Genomic DNA, 16,873 nt, shown 5'->3' with positions numbered 1-16,873 from the left:
AAAGTGTATGTTGAGCCACGAAAGATCGGAATTGGATGTATAGTGGGATATCGTCGAATTCAGTTCAGCTTTCCAAGTCTAATCATCATCGCCCGCCTCATCGATCTCCAACCACTTCGCACGACACCTGACTGCCGCACTCCTGACCTCTCTCTTCTTGTCGTCCAGCGCGGCTGTCAGCTTCTTGACCACCTGTCTCCGGTACGGCAGCACGGTTTCCTGTGCAAACTTCTCCGGCACCAGCGTCAGACACTTCAGTGCAGCAACTCGCACATTGGCTGGCGGAGGCGAGCCGTTGTTGACCGTGGCGTTGGCAAGAAGACGAGAGATGAGGCTGCCGCTGTGCTCTTCAAGCGTCTTCGGCTTCTCAGCCAGCGTTGAGGTTAGTGTGCTGATTGTCGCTTCTTTGACCATGTCGATGCCCTTGAGATCAAGTGACTGCAGCAGCAGAGTGACTAGCTGCTTGACTTCTTCGACGACGATATCGAATGGCATCCATCTCAGCACGCCGCTGAGAGCGATGAGGTAGTTTGGCTTTGTCTCCGATGACGCCTCGCGGAAGGATTGGGTGATATTGGGCACCAGGAGAGCGAAGCTCTTTTGCTTGTGCAAGCCCGACATCTGGCAGTGGTTTTGCTTCGTCAACAGGTCGTCGGGCTGCAGTAATGTTGTGAAACCGTGTGCGACTGTGCTGCCATGCTGTGGATGTGATAGTAGTGAGAGCACTGTGGGGTATAGTGTGTTAAGCGCAGGGCTGCTTCGCGGGACAATGCCCTTCAAGCAGGCGAAGATCACGCGTATGCGCTGGATGTCTAATTTTTCACTGCTGAAGAGGTCGAACTTGGATACTAGAGGATCCATGCATGTCCTGAGGCCAGATGCTGAGTAGTACTTGTTGATAATCAAGGATAGCTGGCGCAGGGAGGCTGATCGGACAGGAACCGTCAGGTGCGGTTGTTGTGCGTACTCGGCTAGTGATGTGATGAGGAGTTGCAGTTCACAGGGAAGAGCAGTTTCCTTCCTGAACGATGCCAAGAGATGGGTGCTAATGATCATGGTCTTGTCCATTTCTAATGCGCCGCTGAAGTTAAAGGGCGGCAACTGTGATTGCGGTGTCCCACGGAAGAGGGTGTACAGTTCTTGTCCGATCGCATTTTGCGACTCTGCTGTTTGCGACTTGATGATGATGCCGCATATCCGCCCAACCAAATCCAATGTGCTTTCATCGTTGAATACGGTTGGGTGCGACGACTCGGAACTGGATGCTTGTTGAAGCAAAGGAAATGCGATATCGTTGTAGTATGTGGAGGTTCCAGGGCTTTGCGAGAGCTTCGCCTCACCTTGGTTGAGGGCATAGAGAATTGCTGATAGTAGTGCGACAAGGTAAGTCGAAGACGCACCCTGTTTTACTGCTGTGCCAAACTTGTTCTTGAGCCTGATAAGAACCGTGTCAAAGACCTTCTCTTCGCTTGCGAGCTTTGCAAAGGCCTCCAGTACGGATGAGTAGCTCTTGGTGCCGTCGGCGTCGCTATCCGGCAGCTGCGCCAAGAAGGCAGGGAAGGCTTTATCGACAACAATCTGGGGCTTTTGATGCGCGAAATCCACGATACCGCTCACGGCAGCTTCTTTGACTTCGTCCTTGCCGTAGGACTCCTCGTGGATGACAACGTTTTGCAATATTTGTATCGCCCTGCCAAGGTCTTCGTCACCCAATAGTTGTCGTGCTTTCGAGAGCTGAAGGAGTCCGTCTAGACAGACCAGCCTGAACGAGACCTCTTTAGCTGGTGCCGACTCCAGGCCGTTAAGGAGAACCTCCAACATTTGGTCCCTGAACCCCTTCAAGGCATTGGTCGCTACTTGATCTCCGGCGGGCCCCGGCACGCGCCAGTCGCCATAGATGGCAACATTGGCCTTGATGAGCTGGATCAGCACCTCTAACAAGCCTCTCCTTTTCGCCATCGTGTCTGCGTTCTGGAAGAGCAAGAACAGAGTAGGTAACACGCCCGCCAGTAGAATGTTATTAACTTCAGGAGACACTTGTGAGATATTGTGTAATATCCGTGCAGATGCCTGTGATTGTTTCGTCGGTGCATCCTCAAGGTGCTCATTGCATTCTTTGATGATGGGCCGTAAGTAGGCGATGAGTGGTCCACCGGCTCCCTGCGACAGGGTTTGTGCAATCGCAGCAAGGCCGTTCAAAGCTTCTTCGGCCAGGTCCTCCTCTTGAACATTCAGGATCTCAAACTTCAGGGCATCCCAGAGTGTGATCGAGTACAGCGATATTGTTCGAGGACCATATTCTTGAACCGATGCAGTGATGGCCTGTAGTACATCGCGCTTTGTGTTCATAGACGTCGAGTCGAGCTTATCAAGCAAAGCCGGGAAAGCGTACGGCGCAAAATCTGGGGTCGAAGATATGCAGTCCCGCAGGCGGTCCTTGAGATCTTGCGCGGTGATACCGTATGGGTCGTCTGGCGGCGGTCGGAATGTGATTGGGAAGTAGTTGAAGACTGCATCAAAAAGCTCCTGAGCATCTGCACCGATGGGCCACTCCGTCATGGGGACCCGCAAGATCGAAAAGACAACCATAAGGTTGCGCGGGTCTTTTTCACCATCGAAGTACGATATGAACCGAGGCAAAAAGTCGCCTGACTCTGTGTGGTGTTGTTGCAGAGGTTCCCGGTACTTAGCCATCAGTATGTCGATGAGTTGAAGCACGGGGTATCGTTCGGTCTGCAGTTTGTACTGGCGTAGAGGGTGCGTGGTGCGGAGCAGAGCTTCCACAATAGCCACCACTCGGCCGTCATCCCATTTGCCCAGCTCTTCCAGTGCCAGCAACGCTTTTGCACATGAGCTCAAGCCCTCGCTGTCTTCTGTTCGCGATAGTACGAAGTCGGTGAGCAGATTGCGCTGCTGGAGAGAGAGTACTTTATGGGGGATCGCAGCTAGCACTTCGGCCAGGTAGGAAATCGTCTTCGACCGTATGGCGCCATCTTCGCTATTGAAGTACTCCCCAAGAGTCCCAATGAGGCTCAGAAGCTTCAATTGGCCACTTTGCAGTTCTGCTCGCTATCAGCTTTCATCCCGATATGCCCCTCCAAGTCCCCACACATACGGTTCGCACTGCGCTGCGCCGTGGCAGTGGCCTCCTTCTTATTTCGGTCATAGTCCAACAGGTACTGCTGGATATCTGACATGCTCGCGACGCTTCCTGGAGGGTTGTTACAGTATGTCGAAGGGAACGGCGACCTCCACAAGCGCGTCGATGCGTCGAAGGTCGAAGTGCTTATGACGCAACTTCGCCGACTCGCTGATTGGCCGCGGAAATCGGTGGGGCAGAAAAAGTTAAAACACCACGACGAGCGCGGCACTTTCACGAACGAAAGTCTTAGGATGACACAGACCAAAAGCCTTCTTATCCTTCGCGTGGGAAAACGGGTCAAGTAGCCAATTGTCTCGGAGGTTTCGAAGTCTCAGTCTCGCATTCCTCTGTCCTGCCTCTCACGAAATCCCCACTTCCCACCATGGCCGCCGACAAGCCCAACTGCAAGGTGATCCTCGCAAACAACATTGCGAAAAGCCTGCTTGGAGAGATCCAGGATGGGTTGAAGGAGCTTGATCGAAAGCCCCTTCTTGTAGGCTTCCTGTCCAGCAGCGACCCTGCCGCAAGGGTTTACGCTGAGTGGACTGGCAAGACGTGCCAGGAGAAGTGAGCTCACCCATTGCGTTGCTGCTTTAGTGTGCACTGAGCAGTGAGACATGAGACTTATGTGTTACAGTGGCTTTGCCTACGAATTGCGTGAGATCGACCGCGAGGAGCTCGAAGACGCTCTGATCGACGCCAACAACGACTCCAAGGTTAACGGTATCATGGTCTATTACCCTATCTTCGGCAATAGGCAAGATCAGTACCTGCAGCAGATTGTCTCCACTGAAAAGGATGTCGAGGGTCTGTCCCACCAGTACATCTTCAACATGTACCAGAACGTCCGCTTCCTCGACCCTGCCGGCACGAAGAAAAGCATCTTGCCGTGCACACCGCTCGCTGTCATCAAGATCCTCGAATACCTTAGGATCTACAACACCATTCTTGCGTACGGCAACAGACTGCATGGACGCACGATCACCGTGATCAACCGAAGTGAGGTTGTGGGTCGACCATTGGCAGCTCTGTTGGCCAACGATGGTGCGACTGTATACAGCGTGGACATTGCCGACGTGCAGGAATTCACACGAGGTGAGGGCATCAGGAAGAAGAAGCACGACGTCGTGGAGAAGCCTGGCTGGGAGCTCAAGGACTGTCTGCCCATCAGCGACGTGGTCATCAGCGGTGTGCCCGGTGACAAGTACAAGGTACCGGCGCACCTGCTGAAGGATGGCGCTGTTTGCATCAATTTCTCGAGCGATCGCAACTTCAACCCAGACGTGAAGGAAAAGGCATCCATTTACGTCCCTGCTATCGGCAAGGTCACCATAGCGGTTCTGCTCCGCAACCTCCTCGTACGTCTCCTTTCGAACATGACCCAGCAATCGAATCTGGGACTGATAATCATCACAGCGTCTTGCGCAGAACAAGGCCGAGGCCGCCGCCAACGAGGCCGCTCAGGCCACACAATCTATGGAAGACGAAAAGAAGCCTGCCGAGGAGGGCGCGGTTCCGGCGCTGGCTTCCTAGATTGGTCCCAACGATCTCTATTTGCTCTCTCGATACCCTATAGAAGGCTCTATAGCCGCTCAAAATCAATACCTCGTCACAGCTGCTAGCAACTCTGGCCCACCAAAGACCTCTCGAGGAACAAGTAAATTGGACCTGAGAATGGCCTGCCTGTAGAATCCGTTATATAAGCCGACTTGAGGTGAGGCGGAGTCGTTTGTTACGGGCATCACAACGTGGCGTTCCCGCATGAACAAACCGAGTGCAGTGAACCCTCGAGTATGGGCTTCTCATCCGCTGATCGCCTCCATTGTCTCTTTTCTTCCTGCTGTATTACAGTATACAGTGACTGTTTCACTAACAAGACATGAGTACAGAAACGCATAGTGTCTCTTCGCGCAGCGGAGTGAAAGTGCCTCCTCGACTCGAAAGCCTCCCTATGATCGAAGGCGCAGAGATGCCTCGAACGTGGTTGAGAGATAAGGGTCAACCATACAGACCCAAAATTCTGTCGAGTCGCCCTTCAAACGCACTCGTCCTGGCTGCCACCCTCTCATCAACCATGCTCAAGATCATCGCCAAACTACTCGCACCTAAAGTGCCGACTACAGATGTCGCTGGAGTGTCGCTCACCCACGATGAAGCAGCTCAGCTCATGTACACCTGCACTGCGCTCAAGAACGCGCTCGATCTACAATTCGGCACCATCGCTAAATTGCCCAGCATATCGAACGAGCACGTTGTCTCGAAAATTCGCCAAACCCAGCTCCACCACACTGACATCCACATTCAATTGTCCGTCATTGTGTCCAAACCCAAATGCTCGACAGCGCTGTGGGCGTATGACTTCGGAGATGCTCATGCAGCGCTCGAGCGTAAGATCGTGAGCATCAACCGGTACTCTCGAGGACTGGATTGGAGAGACGTAGCGCGGCAATGCCGGCCCGTCGTCACGGTAACGTACGGGTGGCTCTTGCCCTTGGTGATTCGATTGCAGGACGAGCTGCGACTGGCGCTAAGGCGGAAGGAGCTATGGACTGCAGGCAATGCCTGTCAGGCATTTGAAGAAGGCGACGATGACGAGCAGCAGAATGTGGCGGCTTTGTACACGATTTACCCACGTGTACACTTTGTGAAGGAGGCTATGGTTCGAGAGAATCAAATCGGGAGCACAATCGCATAGCAGAGCGTTGGAAAGCCGTCTGTTGCGGTGCTGGGCGATGATAGGAAGAGGACTACTAGGAGGTTTAAGGGGAAGAAGACAGAGTTCGCAAATTGGTTGTCTGACTCTGATTTGTAGTCCCAACGCCAAAACAGGCAACGTTCTATGTCAATTTTCGGTTCGCTCGGCTGTTATTGAGCGATGTACTCACGAATCAGGAGTTACCTGGATGTCCATTAGCGAACAGACGTTGTTACAAGGTTCTCGTTTTGGTCTCTTCGCTTTCTCCAACGTAGTCGCTCGTGATCATAAGGGTGCAGCTTGCATGTGGTCCTGTCAAAGGCTGTAATCATTGCACTTTCTTCATTTGGCTGGATTGGTCGAAGTCTTTGAACTGAATTGAGCACAGTAAGCCAACGGCAGCTAGAACTCACGCAAGTCGTGCTCATATTTCTTTGACTAAGATGGCGGTAGCCGCGCGCTTGCAGTACATGCATGCCAGCCTGCAGTCCAGCCTGGGACCTCTGACATCCACGCAATGGACTCTTGGCTACGCTTCGAATCCCCCCATCCCAACATCGATCGATGACAGGATCATACTCTTGTACACTATGTCTGGATGCGTACCGCAACATGAACACTCAGCGAGTCGAAAATCCCGATCGAGATCAAGAGGAGATTACCAGACCGGGTACAGCTGTTCATCGATCATCAAAAGAGCCGTGTCTCATTCGCCTCATTAGAACGAGCTGGTTTCTCCATGAATACCTCTCTGCCCGTCGCACAATTCATTTGGCCGCCGACCGAGTCTTCTGAGGATGTGACAAATCCTCAATGGGCGAAAAAAACCCTCCGAGTCACCTGTGAAGCTCATACGGCCTTCCCAAATCCATGGCATGCTCTTGTACATTCTGCACAGCTACAAAGGGGTGTGTCGAGACCCGAAGGGCAGATGTCTTCAGCGACCGGGCTCGGCTCGTGTATTACAACTTACTACTCAACACGAGGCTTGAAAGATGAGCGCGATAAACAGCCATCCAGCCATCCTCTCGCTTTCGCTCGAGCTTGAGAGCACTTTCGAAGTCACCCCATGTACAATTCATTTCCACCAGGGATGCCTATTTGATTCACCATTTTTCGAGCTTGAGCGTATCCGTTGGTGTACTTCAATTTTTATCGTCTCGGTCATCAGTTAGCTTTCACACCGACTGCTCCTTATCGCAAGTGCTCACTACTCACCTGTTCAGTCTCGGCCGACGCCATGCGGACATGAGAAGGCGAAAGCACGTCACCGCTGCCCCCACATGGCACCCCACTAATGCCTTACAACTACGGTTACATACACACAGGGCGTCGCATCTCATCAGCCTTCAAAGGACGGCTCTTTCATTCTCTGGCGGATCAGAGGGTGCTGTTGTAAATCAATTATTCCACATACCAACGCATTCAAATAGTCAACATGGGAGGCGGACCAGAAGCACCGTCAAAGAAAGAGAAGGAGCTCGTCCTCGCCGTCCTTCCCTGGCCCAAAGAGCAATGTCAAGCCAGCATCGATGCGCTCGAAAAGAATTTTGCGCATCTCGAAGTCCAGTACTACTATTCGCACTTCGAGAATGGCAAAGTGACCGTCGACGACATCCCCGAAGACCTCCCCTCAAAGGCATCATACATCGCGACGCTCTTCTGGCTTCCCGAGAACGCCGACGAAATCCCGAAAACCAAACTTATCCAATTTTTCTCCGCGGGTACGAACCATGTGGCTAAGCACCCAATTTACATGGATTCTAAGATTCCGCTGTGCAGCGCGAATGGTGTGCACGGGCCGCAGATTGCGGAGTGGGTTGTTATGATGGACCTTGTGCATGCGCATAATTATACGAAGCTGTATGATTTACAGAAGGAGAAGACGTGGAATCAGAGGGCCGGAATGAATGTCAGTGATCGTGTGGGAAAGAGGGTGGGGATTCTGGGGTATGGGAGTATTGGCCGGCAGGGTCAGTTTCGCAAACTTGAGTTGCTTTAGTTCGAGATACTGACACTCTTAAGTCGCTCGTGTTGCGAAAGCTCTGGGCCAGGATGTCATTGCATATACAGCAAGTCCACGCAGAACCCCAGAGAGCAAGAAGGACGACGGATACATCGTCCCCGGAACCGGCGACCCAGATGGCAGCATTCCCAGCGCATGGTACAGCGGAACCGCGAAAGGAGATCTTCACAACTTCTTGAAGCAAGAGATCGACCTGCTGGTCGTTGGTGTGCCTCTAACCAAATATACCACGCACCTGCTTTCTACCGACGAATTCGAACTCCTGCACCGGAGCAATCCGCGCGGCACATACATTGCCAACATCGCACGTGGTCAGATCATCGATCAAAAAGCTCTAATTACTGCGCTTGAGACAAATCAGATTCGCGGTGCTGCACTGGATGTGACTGACCCAGAACCACTTCCCAAGGACGATCCTTTGTGGACTGCGCCTAATGTCTTGATCACACCGCATATCAGTGGCTCTAGTGACGCGTATGCGGAGCGAGCGTTCCAGGTACTTGCTGAGAACATCAGACGGGACCGAGGAGGAGGCAAGCTGGTCAATGAAGTCGACCGCGACAGGGGGTATTAGCACGCGGAGAAATGCTCAGTAGGCTGTTATACCATTCAATGAAACTGAAAGTCTTAATACCGTGTCTACAACTCATCTTTGTAGACTTCTTTACTTCCCTCTTGGAACTCCTCCTCTTCATCCGGCACTGGATCCACGACAGCCTGCTCTTGCTTGCCAGCACCCATGCCCTTTCCAACACTTTTCTCTGCCTTCTCTTTCTTTGCTGCTTCCCCCCCTTTGTCCACTTTTTCGGCTTCATTGCCCTTGGGTGTCTCTTCATCCTGGTCCTCGGCCTCAATGATACCTCTGAATTCTCTGCCTCTGGGTGTGTCGACAAGATCGAGCTTCCAGCCCTTCTTGCCAGCCAGCTTGCGCAGATTGCTCTTCAGCTTCTCAACATCTTTAGGATCTGGAATGTTCAACCTCTTCATCTCTTCCTTGGACATCTGCGTGCCGTCGCTGGCTGCCACAGTGCCAACGAAAGTCTCCTTGCCGCCGCCAACTACGACACTCTTTTCGATGACTTTGCCTTCGCTGCCCACGAGGGCCTGTGCGCCTACTTCAATATCGCCGATGATAGGGCCGCGCTTTGTTGAGCCCTCAAGGCTGTCGGCGATGTCGCGAAGCGGGTTTGTGTTCGCGTTGTCTCCAGACTCGGCGAAAGCGAGAAGACGCTCTGTTTCGCGAACCTTAGCTTCTAGAGCAGCGGCCTCCCACTCCTCGGCGTCTGCTGCAGGGATGACAGACTGGCAGGTGATAGGGTGCGCGAGATTCTTTTGTGGAGGCAGAAACGCGACGTCGTGGCAGAGACGAGGTGTGTCAATGACCATGAGGTAGGAGCAAGTGCTGGTCTCCTTGATCATGGCAATTCTGTCGGCGGTCTGTGGGTTGCAGTGGAACTAGGCTTGTATTAGCAACGTGCTCAGAGTGGCCCCAGGTGCAACATACCTGCACATCAATCTTGCGCGGCTTGCCTGTCAGATCGCACTCTGTCCCATCTGTCAGGCGCTGCACCATGTATCTGCTCGAACCCTTCGATTCCAGACGCGGGATCTCCAGCGCCTTCTCCTCCTCATCGGGCGCATTGCCCTCGTCGTCAATGGTCTCCTTGCTGCCTGCCTCATTGCCCAGCGTCTTGCGTGTCGCGTCCTTTTTCTTCTTCTCATCTTTGTTGGAGAAACGGCCGAGCACGAAGCTGTGGACGGTCGTGTCCTCGACGGGCGGGTAGATGGGAACGCCGCGGCTTGGAGGCAGCTGGTGGAACTGCTTGACTTCATTGTTATAGCAGAAGCTGTAGCTCCACCATCCACTCAGATAGTAGATGCAGCTGCCGCGCATGCCCTGCAGTAGCTCCCACCCGCGGTCTGTTGCGCGCACAAGCTCCTTTTCCTCCTCGGCCTTTGCCTCCTCAGCGCTTGTCGTGTTATTCTGCGGCACATCGTCCGGTATCGTGGGAATACTGCATATATATCGCTGACCCTGCAGGACCACAGCCTCGTATGTGACCGGTAGTGCATCGTCGGCAGCAGGCGCATCTGCGAAGGGGTGCTCGTGCTTGGAGAGCTCCTGTGTTTGCTGTGAACTTGGCGTGCCTGCGAGGGCGCTGGCGGGCGGCGTGGGGACCTGCTGGTTGAGAAGTGCGGTCGCGTCGTCTTCTAATATGAACGTGTCTGGCCATGCGACTTCGTACTGCTGCTTGTGAGCTCGTGCGCATGCACTGGCTTGGGACGCATGAAGTCATACCTGTGGAAATGCAAGTAGATCGTCGAAAACGCTAAAGGCGTGTTGGTGAGCGAGCACAAGGCGCAACACTGCTGGTAATGCCCAGAAGTTCCTCATCGCGGATTCACGCAGGTACACGCTCAAGGTGGAATCAAGTTCGAGCTCGAGGTGTGTTGGAGACAGATGTCACTTCCGATGACCGCGCGCTAGGCTCGGATTGGTGGACCATGCCCACGGTATCTGTAGATATCGATCTTGAACAGGAGGTAATGAGCGCCATGTATCAGTATTTCTTCCGCATCTATCAAAGTTTTTTTCCTCTCTAGGTAGCTCCATTTCCAAAATCTTTGCTCCAATATCATGTACGCTGCACTCATGTGGCCCCAATTTATTTTTCCTTCTGTACCGGTAGATCGTAACGCCGATGCATGCTGCAGAGCGGACAGCAGGACAGTACGCAAACCATGGGAACCGCCAACGCCCGCTCAGAATTCAAATGGATATCGTATGGAAGTACAAGAAAAAAGCGGCAAAGCCTTGCGTGCAGTACAGCGCCTTTCAAATCCCTGATTTCTTGCGTGAGTCTACTGCCGGAGAACCTGGAAGCTGGTGTTGGCAGGTCTTGGATCCTTTCCAGACCCCAGGTTGAACTCGCAGCGGAACTTCAGGCTTTCGGTTCCGCGTGAGTCCTGGTACACCTGGATGATGTCGCCAGTGTGAAGGTGTCCGAACAGCGCTCTCCCTCTCTCGTCCTTCTGCTTCAGGTGCTTGCCGTTGATTGAGATGCCGTGAGTTGCACATGTCCAGATACCCACATTGAGCTTCTCAAGACTTGTCCAGTCCATGTTCTTTTGGGAAAGGTCCTGCACCGTCTCGGCAGTGTCGCCACCCGAAGAGTACCAGAAGATAATGAAAGCAGTCTTGGGGATGCGAGTGTCTCGACTTTCGTCATACACAATTGTGTTATTAGCCAGTCTTCCCCAAGAGGTCTTGCTCTTATCGATGTTGAGAACGAGGGTTGGTACGAACGAGTCGGGAGTGGCCACTAGCTTGCCCAGCCTTCTTGGAGGAGGTCTGATGTCAAGTTCAGCTGGTACCGAAGGCACTTCTGCGGATGGCGATGGCTCCTGTGCTTCACCTGTTTGCGACCCACTTGCGACGCTACTACTGGCGATTGACCCTCTTGTTGTATCCTCGTAAGCAGAGGCACCGACTGCTGCTTCCTTCTGAGCGCCAACAAAGTCGAAGCCACTTACTCTGGACGCGTATTCTAGATTGTGTGTATTCGGATCGAGAGGATCGTAGTAGTGAGACGCAGTCACAGGAAGACTGATCTGGCGGTTTGATGCACCTGGCCGAGCTTTCGGTGTCGGCTCACTGATTTGGCTCGCGAATGTGGATGACTGGTCTAAGGAGTTGTGCTGAGGCACATCGGGAGTTCGAGGTGTGGCGGGCTCGTTAGGATCATATAACCCGGATCCAGGCGATGCTGGCGAAGTCATGTTCATCTCGCGCACAAGAGATTCAGTGCCCAGGAGGCTGGGCGAAGAAAAACCTCTGTCGAGACGAGGAGCGCTGAACGGGATCTCGTGCTGAGCCCCACCCATGGTGTGGCTGAAGATAGCTGCGCTGTCGCGGTAGTCAGAGTCGGTAACGTTGCGCTCTGAGAGTGCCTCGTGTGCATGGTCGTGCAGAATGCCAGAACTTTGCAAGGCAGATTGGCCAATCTCACCGAAGAGTCGTGGGCGTTGAGGTGTGGGTATCACCTTGAAGCTTTCCTCCCCGTCGATAACATGTTCAGACAGGAAAGAGGCGTCGCCGCTGGACTCTTCGTCGTGGTCGCGCACCTGGTTTCGAGGATATAGGGGATCGGCGCGAATGCGTTTCGTTTGTCTGTTTTCTCCAGCAAGGGCAATCAGCTCATCGTCTACGTCCGCTTCGTCGTCTGATTCGGGTATCTCGTCCTCCTCGAATCCGCCTCCAATGCTCAGTTGCGACAACTGTTGCTCCGCTTCTTCCTCTTCCTCTTCGACAATTGACTGAAGTGTTGGATCTGGCGGAAAAGCAGCACCTTCCTTCAGCCAGGGATGAGTGAGACAAGTGCGAGCATCAGGCCTCTCGGAAGGGTCGATTCGGAGCATCTGCATGAGAAGGTCTTTACAAGGAGTGGAGGCTCCAATCCGCTCTAGCGGCGCTGAGCTTAATTCAGTAGTGGTAATGTTGTTGTACATCGCCTGGCCGGTGGCATCAGCAATGCCCTTGAAGGGAGGCTCGCCGCAAAGTGCATACCACAAGACAGCACCAAACGACCATATGTCTACAGATGAACTGTACTGATGGTACTGCTTGGTTCCGCGTCTTCGCTTGGTACCTTTGGACTCCCCATAGTCAGGGAATACTTCGGGCGCGCAGTACAACAAGGTGCCGCAGAAAGTCTTGAGAAAAGTTTCTTCATGCTTGACAACTTTTGACAAGCCAAAGTCGGACAGCTTGACTTTCAGCGGGTCGACATCGGCAATCAAAATGTTGTCTGGTTTGATATCGCGATGTGTGATCTGTGAATGATGCAGGTAGGTGAGGGCGCTCAAGACCTGTTGGCCGATAATTCTGACCAGCGTTTCGCTCATGGGCCCATTGAGGTTGAGATATGCCTGGAGATCGCCGTGGCGAACGTATTCCATGATAATGTAGAGGTAGTCGCCCTGATCATGATACTCCACGAACTCGACGATGTTAGTGTGCCGCAGGCCTTGCATGATCCTCATCTCGTTGTCGATCTTCTTGTCGAGGTGTCCGTTCTTCATGAAGCGGCGTTTCTCCAACTCCTTCGCTGCAAGCAGCTTGCCTTCCATCTTGGTGGCTAGTTGGTGTACGGTCGCGAAAGCTCCTTTGCCGATTATGCCTGATTCAGATAAGTGTCTTGCTTCACAAAGCGGCATTTGTCGACATACCGACAATGTTGTAGTTGATTCCACCGTCCCACTTCATCGTTGGACATCCGTAGTTCTTTCCAATGCGCTGTACAGCTTAATTTCGTCAGTACTATACCGCGGACGAAGCAGATATGGACAAACCTTTGTGCTTGTCATCACCTTTTGCGCAATCGGCGATGAACTCTCGCAGATTCTCTCTGAAGCGATCAATGTGCGACACCCGTGAAGGAACGCGGACAACAAACTTGATCATGTCGGCATCGTTGGAGCTTTGGATGCAGATTATAGATCCTGAGTCGCACATGCGTGTCCTGCTGAAACGCTTGTCCTTGTGCTTTAGTAGCTGGTCGTCAACGATGGTGCCGTTGGTCGACAGGTCTTCTATCATCAATATGCCATCTAGATTGAGGTAGATTCGAAAGTGCTGGTTGCTGATGCGCTTGCCAGAGTCCTGACCAAAGACGATGTCCGCGCTGTTTGGATTCCGCCCAAAGACGAAGCCGAGGTCTTTGAAGCGCAGCGTGCGCGCAGAAGACATGCGCAACGCCAAATCAGCGCCCGCCCGTGACGTCTGACCTACCCGCTCTCCATTGCCATTTATAATTATGGTCTCCTGCTCCTCGATGTCTGTAAGAGACGCATTCATCGAATCAGGATCGAGAGAATTGCGGAAAAGAACGTGTTGAGGACGGGTTTCGGCAGTGTTTTCAACAATCTTCATAGCTGAAGTTGTCGCAGGATGCAGAATCACAAGGACGTCAGCAATGTCGCCATCGTTGAGGCCAGAGCTGTTCCTCCCCAAGCGACGCGGGTCGAGGACTTGCTGTGTGGACGGCTGTGTCTGTGACATGATGTGGAGTGAAAGTAAGGCGGCTGATAAGCGATAGAACAGATCGAGCCTCGTGCGACAGATTCTGAAAAGTTGCGGCGAAGGACGGTTTACGGGGTAGCGGTTGATCGGTGGGTGGAAGAGCTAGGTATTGATCGTCCTGCGCAAGCCTAAAGTCGGGCGGGTGTTGGCTGGCAGTGAAAGCTGTGGCTGCCCGCCTCCGTATGTGCCGACTTTCAATCGCCCTATAGCAAGTCTGACCGGTGACTTTCACGTTGTTCTTTCTAAGCTCATGGGACATAACAACACCACGCACTCGCAGCAATACCCTGACCTCGTGACTTTGAGCTCTTCTGTGCACCGCAATGTCGGGCTGACTGAAGGGATCGTCCCAGTTGCCTCAAGGCCCTGACCAATCTTTTGGCAGTACACCAATGACGTGTCGTCCGATGTTGACTTATAAGGTGTCCTGCTGCAGCGAGCACGATCGTATCTTTGAAGACGTCGGTCGAAAAATAGCGTGGACGTAGCAATGGCTCGAATTGAACGGGTGTCGCAAGGCAGATGTTTGCCTGGTCTGAAAGACCGAGTGGGGACGTTCGACGCGAAGGGCTGTTGCTGAGGGAACAACAATGTTGCGGGAACTCTAATGGACGGCAGGAGCGATGGTGGGGGGTTTCTTGGCGAGAAAGCTGCAATTGTCGCTATAGTAATAACGTACGACACCTAAAAAAGGCAATACCTAAGCACACTGCACCCGCCGAATGGTGTGAAGGAGAGTAGCCCGACAACAGGCAACACTCACCACGCAATCACGTTTTTGACGGACTCGACGCGTCAAACCGCTAGACGAACGCTAGACGAACGCGTTTACGAACGCGTCAAATTATGTTTCATCCGTCACTGGCAGACAGCGGGACCCACCCATCAAGTCCGACAATCGTTCGCGAGGCCCCGTTTCAACAGCGTTTCTTCATATTTCGTGTGTGCGAAACTAAATCTCTGATAGCTTGAAATCTCCTTCATTTGTCTGCTTAGCATGCTTTGACCTAACATTACTCTGCAGTAGTGTGCATGTGCTTCCGCATAAATATAACAATCAAATAAACGTACATTACGCACTCCACGCGCGCACAATTCCACAGGCAAGCTGTCAGGGCTTGCATGTGGCAGCGTCCACCTCTGACCTGGTATGGCAATAATTATCGTTCTAGCTACAGTCTTAAAAATCATTAGCCGGCCCGATGTAGATTCAAATGTATCGGGCAGGTACCGTAACTACCATGCTTGTTGGACAGTTGCTCCTATCTGGCTGCTTTCGAAGCTCTCTAAATTGGGGCAGCCACCGCCTATGATTACGTCATCTTGAGCTACCAATCGGATTTCACGCTGTGGCAGATAGCAAACCCGAGCGCAACTGCCCTTGCAAGCAGGGCAACTAGTTCAATGTATCCAGCTACGTAGTTCCCTCTGTGTGGTACGATCCTACAAGACAGAGCGGCGCAGTAATAAGTATCTACTAATTAGACTTTAACTAAGCTCGGCCATACCGTGTCCGCGCGCGTTCCGTGTCCGTGCACCGAACGCCCGGAGTCACCGAACGCCCGCTCCGAGCCTGTACGGCCATCACAAATTTGAGGCTGTAGAGCCACATAGAACAGCTATTATCACGAAATATTTTGATGGGTTTATCTATAACGTACCTCACGGGCGAGTGGCCGGCCTGGGCGAGTGACCGGATTTTGCCAAGACCACACCAAACTTCATACAACCCGCGATGTCTCAACGCAACAAGGCTCAAAGCGTCTCAAAAGAATTAGATATAAGCTAAACCATCTAGTTTTCGGCCATACCTAGTTTTTGGCCACCCCACCACAACTCGTTACCCACCATTTGACGCGTTTTATTACCAGCACCACGTACTCAAAATGGATGCCCGTGAAGGTGCTATACAATCTGCTATTGCTGATCTTAACGCTGGTATTTTTAAGAGCCAGCAACAGGCTGCGCGCGTGTACGGGATCCCGAGATCGTCCCTCCAGAGCCGCCTTCAAGGCCGTCAACCACACGTGATAGCTCACTCATATCAACAACGTTTGACACCAGAGCAAGAGCTTTTCCTAGCAGAGTGGATACTTGAAGAGGACTCACGTTCACAGCCACCCTCTCACGCACGAGTACGAGAGATGGCTCACCAAATCCTTTATATAAACGGCGACTACGAGCCACTTGGGCATCTGTGGGTATCCCACTTCATCACACGGAACCTATCTATTGCCTCTATAGTTAGTTAAACAATTGAGAGCGCACAGACTACAGCAGCTAGCTATGAGACTATACAAGCGTTTCTTAAGCTATTTGAGCGTACTCGAATTGAGCTGGGTATACAGTATGAAGACATATGGAACATGGATAAGACTGGTGTCAGTCTTGGGGTATGTAGCAACACCAGAGTCGTTGCTAGCTTATCAAAGAAGAAGGCTTATATTAAATCGCCAGAGGATCGCGAGTGGGTATCAATCCTGGAGACAATCTCCACCAGCAGCACCAAGCTCCAATGCCTAGTCATCTTCAAAGGCAAGCATCTACAAACCACGTGGTTTCTAGCACAAGGGGTGCCTAATTAGCTCTACACAACGTTAGAGAATAGATAGACGTCAAACTTAATTAGATCTGAGTGGCTACAATAGATATTTATACCAAATACTACACCTTCACAAGGTGGGTGGCAGCTACTACTATTGGACGGCCACGGCTCTCATACCCCTGTTGACTTTATGTGGACTTGCCGGCAGCATCAGATCTATCTCCTATGCCTTCCACCTCACGCCTCACACGTCCTCTAGCCGCTGGATCTGGCTCCATTCTCTGTTGTCAAAACCCACTACCGTAGTCAGATCCGAGCACTCTCAGCACTCGATGACGCAGCACCTATCAAGAAGGAGAGGTTTGTCACCTCATACAACAAAG

At 52.5% G+C, this 16,873-nt stretch overlaps 6 protein-coding genes across 6 annotated transcripts; 3 read left to right on the top strand and 3 right to left on the bottom strand.

Moving 5' to 3' along the window:
* Nucleotides 1-78: 78 nt before the first annotated feature.
* M421DRAFT_54521 (ARM repeat-containing protein) lies at nucleotides 79-3,197 on the bottom strand (the record flags this gene model as incomplete). The annotated part of the gene is made up of 2 exons (XM_033595230.1): nucleotides 79-3,062; nucleotides 3,116-3,197. 2 exons carry the CDS (start codon nucleotides 3,195-3,197, stop codon nucleotides 79-81), a joined length of 3,066 nt encoding a protein of 1,021 aa, XP_033452236.1.
* Nucleotides 3,198-3,524: 327 nt separating this feature from the next.
* Nucleotides 3,525-4,675, top strand: M421DRAFT_1675 (bifunctional protein; the record flags this gene model as incomplete). Its single annotated transcript, XM_033587743.1, has 3 exons — nucleotides 3,525-3,709; nucleotides 3,780-4,500; nucleotides 4,559-4,675. 3 exons carry the CDS (start codon nucleotides 3,525-3,527, stop codon nucleotides 4,673-4,675), a joined length of 1,023 nt encoding a protein of 340 aa, XP_033452235.1.
* A 168-nt stretch (nucleotides 4,676-4,843) lies between these two features.
* On the top strand, nucleotides 4,844-5,963 carry M421DRAFT_416717 (uncharacterized protein). Its single transcript, XM_033591171.1, has one exon. The coding sequence runs from the start codon at nucleotides 5,022-5,024 to the stop codon at nucleotides 5,835-5,837; it is 816 nt and encodes a 271-aa protein (XP_033452234.1). The 5' UTR covers nucleotides 4,844-5,021; the 3' UTR covers nucleotides 5,838-5,963.
* A 1,117-nt stretch (nucleotides 5,964-7,080) lies between these two features.
* On the top strand, nucleotides 7,081-8,470 carry M421DRAFT_282097 (NAD(P)-binding protein). Its single transcript, XM_033588925.1, has 2 exons — nucleotides 7,081-7,810; nucleotides 7,863-8,470. Exons 1-2 carry the CDS (start codon nucleotides 7,276-7,278, stop codon nucleotides 8,435-8,437), a joined length of 1,110 nt encoding a protein of 369 aa, XP_033452233.1. The 5' UTR covers nucleotides 7,081-7,275; the 3' UTR covers nucleotides 8,438-8,470.
* Nucleotides 8,241-10,303, bottom strand: M421DRAFT_416715 (uncharacterized protein). The gene is made up of 3 exons (XM_033591170.1): nucleotides 10,163-10,303; nucleotides 9,368-10,108; nucleotides 8,241-9,318 (listed from the first exon to the last, which is right to left on the bottom strand). The coding sequence occupies exons 1-3, from the start codon at nucleotides 10,256-10,258 to the stop codon at nucleotides 8,503-8,505; spliced, it is 1,653 nt and encodes a 550-aa protein (XP_033452232.1). The 5' UTR covers nucleotides 10,259-10,303; the 3' UTR covers nucleotides 8,241-8,502.
* Nucleotides 10,304-10,725: 422 nt separating this feature from the next.
* M421DRAFT_54689 (kinase-like protein) lies at nucleotides 10,726-13,924 on the bottom strand (the record flags this gene model as incomplete). Its single annotated transcript, XM_033595247.1, has 3 exons — nucleotides 10,726-13,043; nucleotides 13,093-13,167; nucleotides 13,216-13,924. The coding sequence occupies 3 exons, from the start codon at nucleotides 13,922-13,924 to the stop codon at nucleotides 10,726-10,728; spliced, it is 3,102 nt and encodes a 1,033-aa protein (XP_033452231.1).
* Nucleotides 13,925-16,873: the final 2,949 nt, after the last annotated feature.

The sequence above is a fragment of the Didymella exigua genome (genome assembly GCF_010094145.1).
Source record: "Didymella exigua CBS 183.55 unplaced genomic scaffold M421scaffold_4, whole genome shotgun sequence".
NCBI classification, from domain to species: domain Eukaryota; kingdom Fungi; phylum Ascomycota; class Dothideomycetes; order Pleosporales; family Didymellaceae; genus Didymella; species Didymella exigua.
Note: the sequence above shows the minus strand (reverse complement) of the source record. Positions and strands in the feature narration are given on the sequence as shown.